At 46.3% G+C, this 15,677-nt stretch overlaps 1 protein-coding gene across 1 annotated transcript; it reads left to right on the forward strand.

The window, feature by feature from the left end:
• LOC135828713 (uncharacterized) lies at positions 1-954 on the forward strand. The gene has a single exon (XM_065341137.1). The coding sequence runs from the start codon at positions 1-3 to the stop codon at positions 952-954; it is 954 nt and encodes a 317-aa protein (XP_065197209.1).
• The last annotated feature ends 14,723 nt before the right edge of the window (positions 955-15,677 follow it).

Genomic DNA, 15,677 nt, shown 5'->3' on the forward strand with positions numbered 1-15,677 from the left:
ATGGACGTGGTTCAGCGATTCTTGGAAGAAGACGAGGTACGCTTGATCCGTTACCTGATCTCAGATACAAATTTGGCAGTCAGACTGGGCACGGAAACATCAAGCTCTTTCTCCACTAACATTGGTACCCCGCAAGGCGACTCCTTGTCGCCAATTCTATTCGTGATCTACCTGGAAGCTGCCCTGCAGGATGTGCGACAGCGAATGGCTGCACCTGTGGCCCGGCATCTTCCGTACGATGTGGAGTACGCCGATGATGTGGACTTCATCAGTATCTCTAGTGATTGGCTTCGGATGTTAGAGCCACAAGTTGCCACCATCTTGGGTACATGGTCCCTTACCGTCAACCAGACCAAGACAGAATTCACAGCCATCCAGCGAGAGGCCGATCGTGCTGATGAGCCATGGCGTATGGTCAAGAAACTCGGCTCTCTCCTTGGTGATGCAGAGGATGTCACCCGCAGAAAGCAGCTTGCGGCGATAGCGTTTAAGTCCCTCTGCCAGTTATGGAAGAGAAGAGACCAAGTGAGTCTGGAGGTGCGCGTCCGGCTGTATAACTGCTTCGTGTTACCTGTCTTGCTTTACAACTGCTCCACATGGGGCATCACTCGACAGACAATTGAAGCGCTGGAATCGTATCATCGGCGGCAACTTCGGCATATCTTGGGTATCAGGTGGCCCAACCGACTGTCGAACGATTTGGTTTACGAGCGCTGCAGTGCTGCTCCACTTGGCAACATTCTGGTGAATGCAAGATGGCGGTTGTTTGGCCACATCCTGCGATCAGATGAGCACACACCGGCTAGGGAGGTCATGAGTGGATTCTTTGGCTGCTCCGTGCCGGGATACCGTGGGCGGCCGCGGATCACGCTACCGGTCCTGCTGAATCCAGACGCGGAGCGAGTCGGCTGCCGTCTGAGGACTCCAAGGGACTTGCAGCTGATGGCTCAGTGAGCACTGGATCGCCGTGAATGGACATATCTGTGCAACGCAGTTACAAATGCGTACAAGGCAGAGTACTGGTGAAGGAAGTTGGCACTGCAATGGTTTGAGCTACATTCTTTGTTGTTGGTACTCTGATTATCCGTATTATCCATATTCACATGGCCTTTGCCATTCATTCAGTATATTAATGTCATCAATAATGATATTCTTGTTTGTATTAGTTTATGTGACACCATTTTCTATTTTTCTTTGCCTGCCTGCCTGCTGGCGGCCTTTTTTTCGCATGGTTCGGTGCAAGCGAATTTGGGCGAGCCCATTGACGCGGGAGCACAAATAATAATAATAATAATAATCAACGCAATAAATAGAGTAAGCTGCGCACTCAGTACAAACACCATAAGCAAAACTTGTTTTCATGTATAATAAATAAGCTTTTATCTCCACGGAAGCTTAATAATAATAATAATAATAATATTTGAATATGCATTGTGGCCAGCCGTCTTTGATTGTACGGTACGGTACGGGACAGGTACGGGACAGGTGCGGTCGAGGGTAATACGACACCATCTACCACCTTGATGATGGCAAAAAAAGAATAGGGATGTTATAATTTTTTCAATTTTCCTATTTTTTCAGGCATTACCTGGGATTCGAACCCGCACTATCGCCCTGCATGCATTCCCCCATACACTTCGCATCCATACTCATTCTTCCAAGTTGCTTCACGTTATGATCTTGCGTTTGAAAGCCCTATTTGAATAGTGCGGCCAGCTGTGTGTGGCCAGGTGTGTTTGATGGTACGGTACGGTACGGGACAGATACGGGATAGCGCCAGGCGTGACACAAACAAACACACAAAAGAACACCAAATTAAAGCTGTGTGGACCCTGGCTAGCGCCAAACATTACTGAAGTAACATCTTCTGCATAGCTATGGGAATTAAAGCTGTGTGGACCCTGGCTAGCGCCAGACGTTACTGAAGTAACGTCTTCTGCATAGCTACGGGAATAATCTTTATTAAAGGATCTCCCAGAGGCGATGGCCTGTCGAGGGGATCTCCTGATGCAAATCATGCAATAGAAATAAACAGTGAGGAAAACTACACGTGTTATAGTATATGCTACATAATGAGCAATAAACACAGGGCTGGGTTGTTCAAAAATAAAACAATTAATTTAAATGTCCAGGGATATACCACTACAGTCAAATTTCAAAACTTTTCACGTGCAAGCAATATTGACTTGCCGTCATATTCGCTGACCGAACTGTGGTTGCTCTGGCGTGACACTCTACTTCGCACCGCACACCAGTTCTGCACTCAACTCCGGTTGACTAGATCATCTGCAGTGTCTCCAAAACGCCCATGGATGACGCCTGATCTGGTAAATAATATCCGTACAAAGCGCAGGTTATACAGGAAATACCTCCACACGGACGGCTGAAGACTGGGACCAGTTCACAACTAGGCGAAACAAGACAACAACTCTTCTCCGCAGTGCCAAGTCCAAATTCGTTCATAAACCAGCCAATGCCGACAACCACTGTGACCAAACCCATACAAACCGCCCAAACCTCTACAAACTTATGAAGACCCTTCGAATTTCACCAAGAAAGGAAATGCCAGCTTTGAACCATGATGGCAGGAAGCTCACATCAAACTTAGATCAGGCAGAAGCATTCAACAGCTTCTTCATTTCAGAAAGCAAGAAGTCCGTCTCAGTTGACAACGAGCCAGTCCCCGACATCCTTCTACCAACATCCGGCGAGAGAGAGCTTGCCCAAAGCACAACCACACCCGCCGAGGTAGAACAGCTCCTAGGAGCCCTTAATCCTTGCAAAGCCCTGGGTTTGATGACATCCCAACAAGACTCCTCAGGAACTTCTATCTTCACTTATTTTGAAGGCAGTTTTGGGAACTTCTATCTTCACTTATGACTTTGACAGCCATTTATTATCTATTTGACCCATATTGCATGTCTCTCGGGCTAAAAAGAGGCAATTTACATGTACGTTGCTATGGTAACCATGGAAATTTTAGTAAATAGGCCATAACTCTTGAACGGACAACTTTGGCACATTCTGGTTTTCAGGTGTCATTTGCTGGTTGTTATGCCATTCCAAATCCATCAAAAAATCCTTCCTGGACAGGGTGTCACACTAACTTCTTATTCCTTGGACTTTTGTTGACTTGGCTCCTAGACTATGCTGGAAGATACCAATGACAAGGAAGACGAGTGGTTCCCGGAGTGTGAAAACGAAAAGCAAAGAGAAGTTTTTAAGGTGGCTCATGCCGAAATACTTTTTCCGAAAATTCACCAGTTTGACACCTTTTTTTTGCAATGCTATGAGTGTCCAGAATGAGAAAATCAATACAGTCGTCCCTCTCTAATCCGGCACCTTTTGCTACGGCGTTTTCCGCTGGATTAACGAGGGTGCTGGATTAAGAAATCCTGCCCTCTGACCCGGCCCTACCCAATTGCATGCATGTATCATACGTCAAAACGCAGAGTTTTTCCGTGTCGACCCAAGTATTTGGTGCACGGCTTTATATTCTCAACTTTTCTCGAGGAATATACACAGTGATAAAGTGATAAAGTAAAACAGAGAACATGTTCACATGTACTCTTGCACACACACGCACACACGCACACACACGCCTGAAAATTGGCAGAACACTACTCCTTGCTAGAATAAGAAAGTATGGTTGACTACTTAGCCGTTGTCTCCTGGACAACATTGACCCTCTTGAGAAGGCCACGCAAGCAGTCGACATCATGCAGGTCGAACGTTGTAGTTAGTTGTAGAACATCAGTACCGTCGGTCAGTGTCGTGCAATGTTATCGCATAAGCTGATTGTTTAGTAACTGGTGATGTTAGTGGACATTATAGTGTAACTTGTAGTTCCTTGGTCCTTCTCTTTGTATAAATTGAGTTAGGGTTCGGAAAAGTCCTAACAACCAACCGAACTGAACTTTCCCGCGCGAGGTCGAGTACAGTTGTCAACTGAACTGTACTCTGAAGTTGCCCCGCGCACGCGCGGCACTGACCAGACCGGCCTAGCCTGGCCTGGCAAGGAGTGCACCTGTACGGTACGCGATTTACGACTGTCGGATTATGAAATCAAACTACGTGCAGTTTGAGCGATTCGTTTCAAAAAGTCACTGCCGGAGGCGGAATTCAAGTGCCGGATTAGGATGCAGGAATTGAACGAAAAAAATCGGTTTCGTCAGAAAGTGCGCCGGTTGGCAAGGGTTCCGGATAAACAAGTGCCGGATTAGAGAGGGACGACTGTACAGGTATTAGGGTACGTAATGGGGCACTTTGGAGGGGTTATGGCCCTTCGAAGTAGCCGGAACAAGGCGATCTCTAAGAAAGAGACAGGTTTGCATTGAGGACAATAAAATGCTTCCAACTTCCATCTGTTGCTTCATGTAATCATGTTAGTAATTCCCATAGTATCAGAGCATGTCACAGAAGCTTTATATGCCAAAAGATACACTGGTTGAAAGTACAGGCTTCTGCGTTAGGAGATGAAACTGGTATTCTGAACCGCAAAACGATACGGTGCCCAGAATGCTTTGAAATTTAAATTTTGCAAAGTTGGCCTGAAAATGATTGAAATTTTCTTGCTAGTTGCATCGCACTACATCAGTATCATGCAGTTATGTCAAAATGATGTTAGCTCATTGGACTCGTTTACCCACTGTTTACAGAAATATGCGAAGAAATGATCATCTCTCGTAATTGATTCCAGTGGATTTGCCTAAACAATGTGTGATACTAGTGGTCCTGAATTCCAAAGAAAGAATTGAAATGTACTTATATCATAGTTTAGTACATGTGCAAGCCTGCCAAATTGAAACAAATGAAAAGCGATTTCCTGTTTGTAAAAGTAGGTTTTTCTCTTATTTCCTGACATAATAACGTGGCTTGCACACTAGCGAAATTTTGGGAGTAACAGCTTGCCCTCATGATGCTTGAAACTTTGAACAAAAATCGGACGGAAAGTGGTTTTGAACGCCGATATTTTTCGCGATAACGGCCCGAGCTACCTTAAAATCAAACTCCTCGGCTCCTCGAGGAGCAATATAATTATACTGATTTAAAATCAGTTTGGGTATTTGTAAAGATCCTAGTGATTATCAAGAATTCAGCCCCTGAATATGTTTGCTTGCCTTTGTGTGCTTCCGCACACTGGTTCTGCTCCACAGTGCTTACCATCATATCGACAAGAGATATCATCAGCCATTGTTTTAGACTCCATTTGATCATCTTGTCGAGGAAGGCAGGCTAAAAATATGGGCAAACAATAGAAGTAGGTCATTGATCCAATCGTTTTTTTTAGGAGAAAAGAAATAATACTATGTTACGAGGTATGACTAAAGCGGGATTCACAGAAGCTTTTTTGCGATGCGACACGCGATGCGACAGGCGCGAAACCGGGAAAACCCCAAATCGCAGCCATGTCGCACCCCACGCAACTGACGCAACTGGGCCATCGCATGCCATCGCAGAAGTTGAGCTTGGCTCAACTTTTGCGATGCGATGCGATGCGACAAGCGATTTGGTGTACGATTTTGACCTTTTCTACAGCAAAGTTGTACAAAGGTGCAAGAGTTGCCTATAAATTTTTACAAGTTGTGTCAAACCGCGCGAATATCATGGTGACGTACCCAAATCAGCAAAACTTTGTCGCATCGCTGACTTCTTCTGTGAATGGTATTTTGCGAGTTCGCATCGCACGCATCCATCGCAGATCGCGTCGCATCGCGTGTCGCATCGCAGAAAAGCTTCTGTGAATCCCGCTTAACAGTTCATCAAGACTATATGGCCCAATATCTGAGAAAATCGACCTTCGGGGCTGTTTTGGTGAAATTGATTTTTTTATTGCAAATTCATGTCTTGCCTTTGTAGAGTATTGTGACTTCGTTTCACGGCCATCAGACCAATATTGACCATGTAGAAATGCATTTTACAGTCAGGAGTCATGTTAATGAATTGTTTTTTTTTTTTACAATTTTGAAAGATTAGTGTGTTTGGAGCCACCAAAAATTGTTCCCACGTGATATCAATAGCCAACTAATATAGTAGAGTGTTTTGACTGTTCAGGTACTTCATTTCCAGCATTCCGTGACTTTATTGAGGTTGTGTAGTTGCAACAGCAGCAATAGCAGCATTAGAAGGAGAGGTGATTTATCTGTTCTCCTGGTGATGGACATGCTTGACAGGATAAACTGCAACAGATTTTGACGGAACACCATGATACATGTAACAGCATTCACATGCTTATTGTGAAGGAGTCAAACAGAGCAAATGCGTCCAGATTCGCCTTGTTGCACTTTGTGGAGACTGACCATTTCCAAACATCAGTAACACAGCCTGACAAGCGTTTCACACCACCAACTCAAAAGTAACAGAATGTTACTCGAGATTGCCCAGCCTCATGTGCTCCGTGATGGTCTGATTCGCCATTATTAGCTCGAGTATCGAGCTTGCCATCCAAGACATTTTAGGATCATCATCGCAAAGAAAACTCGCATCATGTCGTGCTGTTTAGCAGGTCTGGCGTGACACTTAGGAAACAGTTCTGCCACTCGCGCAAGGGCGCCCAGTGACCTTGCAAGCGGCGTACCCTCAGGAATCCACCTGGTTTTCCTTGCCTGGAGCTATAGCAGCTATCGCTGAGGCAGACTGTGGTTGGCCTTGATCATACTCATCCAGGCCAAGTCATCATCGTCGCCACCGACAGGTAAGTACCGCGTGTCACTTGCGATCGATTCGCCTGACATGCGCTCTCAGAACTAGAAGCGCTGTCGCCGCTGGACAGGATATCCACAAAGAACGATGCACCACCGTCCATGGGATTACTGCTGCTGTGCTCCGTGAGCCCAATAAGCAACTGACACAAAAATCGCCTTCAATTTTCTTCCGCCATTGTCGTCTCTGCACTTTGCTTTGACGGAATCGATTTTTTTTGCGAACAAATTTGTTTTTTGTGTTTTCTCAAAAAACCCGCGTAGCCCCGAAGGTCGAAAGTCTCAGATATCGGGCCATATATATTAATTATTTGTATTTTGTATTATTTATATTTTTAAGGATTTTCCAAAGGCTTTGCGCCTGTCGAGGGGATCTCCTGCAAGAAGAATGAAATGAGAACTTTATGTAGAGGGAGCAGTTAATCAAGGATAGGCTAAGGAAATAGATCTAGGCATACAACAACTGGTAAGTAAGGAGTTGGGATACCGTCAGTGGAATGAATGTATCGGCTAAAATGCTGATAGGGAGAATACTGGAATTCAGGAGGCTGGTTATAGAGGTAAAAGAAGGCGGTAGGCAATTCCATAGCATTGCGGCTTTGTTGGAAAAGAGGGAAGAAAAACGAACATCGTGATAATTGATGTTAAGTTTGTTGCGCGCATAGTGAGATGGTCTAAGACCATGATTGAGAAACAGAGGGTACCAGGTTCAAGTCCTGCTTGGAAGCAGAAGGATTTTTCCCAGCCAAGCTGCGACCCACAGTTAATTGGGAACTCGTGGCCTGGCACGAGGAAAACATGGATGCAGTGAATGGGATTTTCGGTCTTTGACCACATGCTGGTGTGCTGATCTACTCACCTCCCACCGCTTTAGGAGCTGCATCTGCGCCTTGTTCCTTGAAGGGTGGGGCGTTCCTACGGATGTGGAAAACCATGCCTCTATATAGAGAAACCGAGTCTCACGCGAACCATGAATTTTGTTTTGTTTTTTGTTTGTTTGATCTTCTTGGACTTGAAGACAGTGAAAGGTGAACATGTTGAAGATGTCCGAGAGATATATGTATAAGGTTAAATAGAGTAACAAGAGCTGATATTTGTCTGCGAAAGTGCAACGACTCTAAGTCACAAAGGGCGTTTAACTGGGATTTCTTTTCGCATCAATCTACATTGACTTTTTTACGTAGCAAATACTTCCTAGCTACTTTGGCTTGTAAATATTTAAACGCTCCAGCTCAGCTTTGGTGATGGCACAGGTCCAGGCCGAGGTGGCGTGTTCCAGGGCGGGTCGGACAAAACCTTTATATAGAAGTAGAAAGGCTGTGGAGGCAAGATGCCGTCCCATGAAGCATAGCAGATTAACACGACGTTGGGAGGCTTTCAGGATGGTCTGAAGGTGGATGGTGTTGGACTGGTCGGGTGTTAAATACACTCCAAGATGCTTCGCAGCTTCAACGATGGTGATAGGTTGGGAAGAGAGCCGGATAGGGTGGTCGTTACTGTAGTTACGGATCTGAGTCGTTTTGGCTGGTGAGTACTCTCCACCGACGTTGCTGGCCTATAGCTGGTAGGCATAAATGTCGCTCCCTACACGAGATTGATTCCACTGCAGGGAATTCTTGTTATCATGTACATACAGAAGAGTGACATCGTCAGCAAAGAAGCATGGGGTGCAGTAGGTGATTAATAAGGGCAGGAAATTAACAAATAATAAGATGATTGGCGCAAGATGCGATCACTGCCGAACTCCACGGGTGAGGACCTTGGCTTAGGAATACTGTCCTTCCAACCTTACAGACAGCTTCCGCTAAGATAAGAAGCTTTGGAGCCAGGCGACTTCTGGCCTATCAGCAATTCCTTTAATGCATTTTGCAATGCTTGATGATCCACACGATCAAAAGGTTTCTTAAAGTCGAGGAAAAACACAGTCTAACTTCAGCTTCTTGCCATTGCACTCAGCCATTTTGATGTGTCAGCAAGAGCAATTGATCCTCTTGGGGATGTTTCAGAAACTGTCGATATAGTCTATTCTGCCTTGATTTCAGCTTCTGTAGATGGGCATTGTTCCAGGGTTTTTTGTTCCTGTGCCCGGTAGTAATGAGCCGCCATATCATGCACTTGTCGAACAGAGCCATAACATGGTTGTGCCAAACAGTCGAAACGTAGTCGATATGCACACCACCCTGGATTCTTTCAAGTGGAGGATATCTCAGAAGAAGTGTGGTGAACAAGGAGTGGTTAATGCACCGCATATCCCGGATCCACTTGCTTTCCTTACTACTGGTGACAAGCTCACGTGATGTGGGTACAGAGAGATGGACGTGATGACCAGACAGTGATCAGCAACAGGTGAGAGAATCTTAGATGGTTATGGGAGGTCTCGCCGATTGGTTACAGTCAGGTCAAGGAGTGAATTCGAGGTTGGTGTGGGCCTTGTACCATGTTCAGTATTTTCTACACAGAGGTCGTAGGTGGTAAAGAGTGTGAGAAGGGCTCGGCGTCCGGCTGTGTCGTTAGGGTCTGAAGGTTTCCAGTGGGAATGACGTGCATTGAAATCTCCAGCTAAAATACAGTTTCTATCATGAGCAGGCGTTCTAAGCATTGGGTGAACATGAGGACTGGATGCCTAGGAGGACGATATATTCCAACTATACATTGCGAGGGAATGGGCATGAAGTTTCAGCACGAGCATTTTACAATCATGTTCCTCCAGGGAGGGAATGCGCTCACATAGCGTTTTCTCACTCCATCCACCACAATTTCGCCCAACTCATATTCTAATGCTTGCAACCCCAAATCGTGCCAATACAGGCTTTAGCTTTCGGTACACTCGCACTTGCCATTTGCCAACTGCAAGAACCGACCACTGCCTGGGTTCCCCTCTGTACAAATCTCTCCATTATTTCCATGGCCTCTCATCAACGTTACGCGATATTCAATCACCAGCTTTGTTTAAGCAAAATATATCAACCATGCTGCTCAAATCAATCTGCTCGTGCACGAGCAACGCTCACCTGTACATCTAGTTTGATCACTGCTAGCCATGAAGTTTCCGCATCATACTAATCTTACTATAATTATTATCTCTTATTGGCCACAGGCCATCGCGAGAATAAAGATTTGAAACAACAACAACAACAACAGGAAGCAAAGGAAGCCCGCATCCTGCATTTCGACTTCGTGCTCTCTTTTCTTTTGTTCGGTGTGTGTGGACGCGATGATTCGGGTGATGGTGTTGCCTGATGTTGAGGTTTCTGCTCCGCCAGTTGCCGTTCTCCAACTCTGTCACAATCCAATGCCTCAAATGCAATGCATTTATCCTATTTACGGCTCGTAAAGGGTTTTATAACCACGTTATCAGCTCTTCTATGAGCTTGTATGTGTAAAGAAAGAAGTCTCTCTTCTAAACAGAATGAAGGTAGACTTACGTATCTCGCACACTACATGAAAAAGTTGGGACAGGTCTACTGGGACAGCATTTGTAGTCAACGCCTTGTTATTCTTGAGAGGTAATCCTCTCCACGCCACTCTGTTACGGTCTGCCAAGCCAATTGAGCACCCATCGTGGAACGACGCTTCAGAGAGAATTGTGCCATTGTGACTGCTACACAGTGCTTTTGCTGAAGTGTAATTGAATAGCCTCTCAGTTATTCTTGTGATAATTGTTGGTGCCCTGCAAATTCTTATGCCGGTCAGCCCTTCAGTCATAAAAAAGAGATCAGGTACAAACACAGACCATGAGAACAAAAACCATGTGTGCAAGGATCCTGCAAAAACCACCTGGGTGTGCGTCTGTGTGTGTGTGGGGGGGGGGGGGGGGCATGGCTGATCACAAGTGCGATCATACATGTATGTGAATTCAGTGGATTGAGGGAGGGGGGCTTCGGGGTTAGTCAATTCACATCTAAACTAACACAGTTAATAATGGAATGTCATCAGGTACAATGAAAATCAACATACTTTTGTAAATCGACCTTCTTTCCAGCGTGTCTTTTCACTGAGAACGAAGCAAAGGTGGCCGAATGAAGTCTAGAGGAAGAGAGTCATCCTCTCCACTTTACCATCACAACACTGGCATAAATACGAAACGAAACAACTGAAAACATCCCCAAGAAAACTGTACGTCTACCGCCGCGTTGACTTTGGTCTGACAAGTTTCTATTACCATCAAAATACACAAGGAGCACTCGAAAAATCAGCTAGAGACGGACTTTGAAGCTCTCTATTCCTTTTCCAAGTCACGAAAGTCGTGTCTCGACTTTCAAACCGGGAACAATATACACATTGGAAAGGCTTCCTGTCTGAAGCCTTTCCATACTGGTACTCGATGTTCCAGTTTTGTGACACGAGAATGGCACGAGAATTAGTGTACCGCTGAGTGTACCGCTATACACGTGGTCGACACGTAGTTGACACGTTGTTGATACTTTTTTGACACGTGACTCCGTCAACGGTCTGCTTTGTGCCAATGCCACTCGGTAAACGCCGATGTCGCGTACGACAAAGACGACTATCCCGTACGCGAAATAGTTGAGAATTGCATGACGTGGACCTGACGGCAAGGACAACTGCGAGGAGGCCCCTTTCGGTACCCCTGACGGGAAGGAGAACTGCAGAAGTCGACGAAGTCGAACGAGGAGGCCCCTTTTCCGTACCCCATACTGCAAAGTGCCATTGATGGATACCTTTTGCACCTGGAACGACCCCTTAAACGCTGTCGCGGCGACTATCCCGTACGCGAAATAGTTGAGAACTGCTGACGTGGACCTTTTGCACTTGGAACGGCCCCGTAAACGCTGTCGTGTCGGCGGAGTGAATGTGCAGGGTACTAGGGTGAAAAGAATTGCTGCAAAGACGTCCCCTCTACTAGGCTCTAGGCCTTTGCCTTTGGAGACATCGTCGGCGAACTGAATGCGCAGGGCGAAAAGAATTGCTGCAAAGACGTCCGCTCTAGGCCTTTGGAGACATCGTGGGAACTCCTTCCGGTACTATACAAACTGCTGACGTGGCCGTGGACATGTACATGGAGAGTCATGGTGGGACTTCATGTACATGGATACATGGTGGGAATTCCTTCCGGCATCCCCGTACCGCAAAGCCAACGGTGGCAGGAGAAGTGCAGACGTGCAGGAAGACGAACGAGGAGGAACGAGGACGAGCGAGCAATGGCAGGACTGGCTGGACCGTAAGTAATAGCTGAATTGTGCATGACAACTTGACATCCATGCGGCACTCGCCACTTGCCACTGCATATTTCTTGTCCACTAACAATGTCTCTCCTCTGCCCCCTGTGTGTGTCCACGGCCCTGTTGCTGAATTGGCCCGATGAATCGAATGTCTTCCGCAACTGGAACGGCCCCGTGAACGCTGTCGCGTCGGCGACTGAATGCGCAGGAGGGAAAATATTGCTGCGAAGACGTCTCTTCTAGACGACGGTAAGGCACCCCATTGATATGTTGCCAGTGTGTGCCAGGGTATCGCGCGATGGTGAATGAGGAATGATGAAGGGTACGGTGGGACTGTAGACCTGTTACCTTCTACTAACACGTTATCAGGTGGAGAGTGTCTTGTACTCACGTTATCAGGTCGAGAGCGTATTGTAGTCACTCTCTCTATTCCTGTACTTCATTACGTTTAAGGTGTACGTATAACTTCTCCAAAAAATTTAATGGTCCACAGTCGTGTCGGAAGGGTACGGTGGGACTGTAGACATGTTACCTTCTAACACGTTATCAGGTGGAGAGTGTCTTGTACTCACGTTATCACTATATCAGGTCGAGAGCGTATTGTAGTCCAGGGGCGTAGCACCCGCTACGACTGGTACGACCATGGCCGTACCACTTTTCGAAAAGTGTGGTCCGTCCGGAACGTGCAAAACCGTAATAAAAAAATCAGGATCCATCGATGCATACATGTATATGCGCATCAGACTTTGACCTTGCTAGACTCGTAGATCTACTCGTACTGAGTCGTAGATCTGTTATGCATCTGCAGTCGTAGATCTACTGAGTACTGAGTCTGTACTCGACTCGACTGCACACTACGCCAGAAGTGTGCCAGAACGCGTTTAACGCAGGATTTTGTGTCCTTTTTACAAAATTTTCACGGGGGAGGTCCCCCGGACCCCCCTCCAACACGGCCTTTGGCCGCACCGACCTTCGGTCGTACCACTTCCAAAACCCCTCCTACGCCCCTGTAGTCACTCTCTCTATTCCTGTACTTCATTACGTTTCAGGTGTACGTATAACTTTTCCAAAAAATTTAATGGTTCACGTCTTCAGATAGAGAGCGTATTGCACCCACTGTCTAGTCTCTGTAGTGCATTGAGATTTTGTTGATCGAACATGAAATGGATACACAGACAAAGCCAGGCCAAGTACATGGCGAGATGTCGCCAGAAGAACGTCTTCAGGTAGAGAGCGTATTGCACCCACTGTCTAGTCGATTTTGTGGATCGCACATGAAATGGATACACAGACAAAGCAGGCCAAGTACATGAGAGAGTGGACGATGTGCAGATCGACACGGCCTGTGGGTACTTCATTAAAGTTACCCGTGACATAACTAGGAAAAAATTAATCACTGCAAAAACATTGCCAAGTATGTGAGCACTTTGGACTTGACAGTAGAGTGCACGGGCGACGTTGACAAAACATACCGCGGTGACTGTCACTATCATGACAGCAGGGCACATTGCACGCAGCATCGCAGATCGTGTCGAATTGAGCATCATAATATTGCAAAATTGCTCCTGTGCATGCAAGTGGATTTCATTGCACTTCTCAGTTTGGGAAATGCTCGATTATGACAATTCTCCGTGTGAGTGCACTAGCCCTGAACAGACATGTACTTCAGAAGTAGGTGAACCGTTTGTGGTGTCTCATAGCCTACCTCACGACCTTCTGCTTTCTTTCTTCATCACTTGTATCTTGCAGGTTTATCATCCCGTGACGACCACATTGAAGTCTAAATTTGAAGTGTGAAGATGCTTCAGCAACCACATCGTACTTCTCTATTGCTTTTATTGTGCTTCTCCTGTGCATGTGTGTAACTTGTGGGGTAAACATGTGATGACATTGTATGCTGGCGACACGGTCAGATGTTCATGCGTCTAACGTACACCTGCATGTTATGCATTGAAAAGGGTTTGCCACTTGCGATCCTGGGACGAGTATCAGGTCCGCTTTGTCCTGTGTGGGCTGTATCAGATTGCTGTTCACTTCTCTATCTGTTGGATATGTGACTTTCTGCAAGTTTCTGGTGTATGATGGCCACGCCACGTCCTTGCTTGTCACTTTGTATGATATTACATTCTGTATTCGCTGCTTCCATGGCATGGTCTGCAAACTGCAATCCTTGGGCAAATGTCATGTTTGCTATGTTGTGCTTTGGCCGTCAGCTTGTCTACACGCTGTAGTTGAATTATTTTTGTTTCACAACTGACTTCCTCAAGTACGGTGGCCACTGCTTTGCATGGCATTATACATGAAGAATTTCCTGTTTGTGTCGTGTGCATGTGCGTATGTGTGCGTGGCCACGTGTGTGTGCCGTGTGCATACACATGTTTGTGTATCTGTGTGCGGGGTAGCCAGGCGGGGAGGGCTGGTATGTATCAGTGTGTTATTGCAGTCGCATGGCTACATACAGTACATCGCGCGCGTGGTCATCATGTTTACCTTCGGGGTTGGGGTGGGGAGGGAACAGAAAAAGAGCTGAAATTATCCATATAAAAATCGCTCTGTGAGCGGTTCTGAAAAACCTTTACTGGTACTGCCCCGTCGTAAAAGTAAGAAATTAGAACTGGCCCATTGTCCCCCCAAATGCGAACTGATCCACCTAAATCGCGAATGACGGGACCCGAACGCACCAGTAGCACGAGGTTCCTACCGGTGGATGCAGATGGGGACGTTGGTCCGGACCATAGGCCATGTACTGTACTAGCGGTAGGCTTCCCTATCAAAATAATAAATTCTACTGCTACTACTGGTGTTACCCTATGATAATTGCCGTGATCCTGTGCCCTCCCGACCTCGTGCTACTGGTGCGTTCGGGTCCCGTCATTCGCGATTTAGGTGGATCAGTTCGCATTTGGGGGGACAATGGGCCAGTTCTAATTTCTTACTTTTACGACGGGGCAGTACCAGTAAAGGTTTTTCAGAACCGCTCACAGAGCGATTTTTATATGGATAATGTATGTATGTTCCTTTTCCGCTGTACCACGAGCGCAGGTAAAGTTCACCAAAGTCCGCAGAGCAGCATCCATTCCGGCCAAACAGCTAAAATGCAAGTAAACCAGCAGTGCCATAGTACATGATGACATCAGTCCAGTCATGAAGTAAAATTAATATTCAATTTCAACAATTTTAGTCAATTTCAGTGTTTCTGCTGATTGTGAAAGGCACAGGCATACAGGATCAATTCCTTTTGCTTTGCACCTGACTTCAAAGTGCGTTGGGCTTTCACACCATGACACCAGGCATGCGCTATCGTCTCACACATTCGTTCTGTGCTGGTACACTCAGGGTTTCCGGGGTCAATTCAGCGCTTGTTACAATAACGGACATTTTCATACCAACTCCACCCAACATCCTCCCCCTTCACAATTTTAAAACGCTTCACGCTTTCTTTTTGTGCGCCTGACGAAAAGCAGAGTGCCACACCGCGCGCACAGCATAGGATATTGGAGCCTTCTTGAGGCGAAGTACCAAACCTCAAGGCCACATGATCGGGACCTGATGGTGAGCCGCATTGGGATTACACGAGACACTCGAATCAGCAAGGATCCCTCTCCTTTCTTCTTTGAAAACGACCAGTTCGGCGCAACTCTACAAAACAGGATTGCTCTACTTTTGGGCAAAAGCTACTGGTTGGTTTAATCTGATCACAGCTCATGTATTAGCTAGCTGTGCAGTAAAACCTGGTTTAAGTGACCACCCCATGGTGCAAACAAAACCGGTCGTTAAAGTCAGGTGGTCTTTA

The sequence above is a fragment of the Sycon ciliatum genome, chromosome 12 (genome assembly GCF_964019385.1).
Source record: "Sycon ciliatum chromosome 12, ocSycCili1.1, whole genome shotgun sequence".
Taxonomy (NCBI): domain Eukaryota; kingdom Metazoa; phylum Porifera; class Calcarea; order Leucosolenida; family Sycettidae; genus Sycon; species Sycon ciliatum.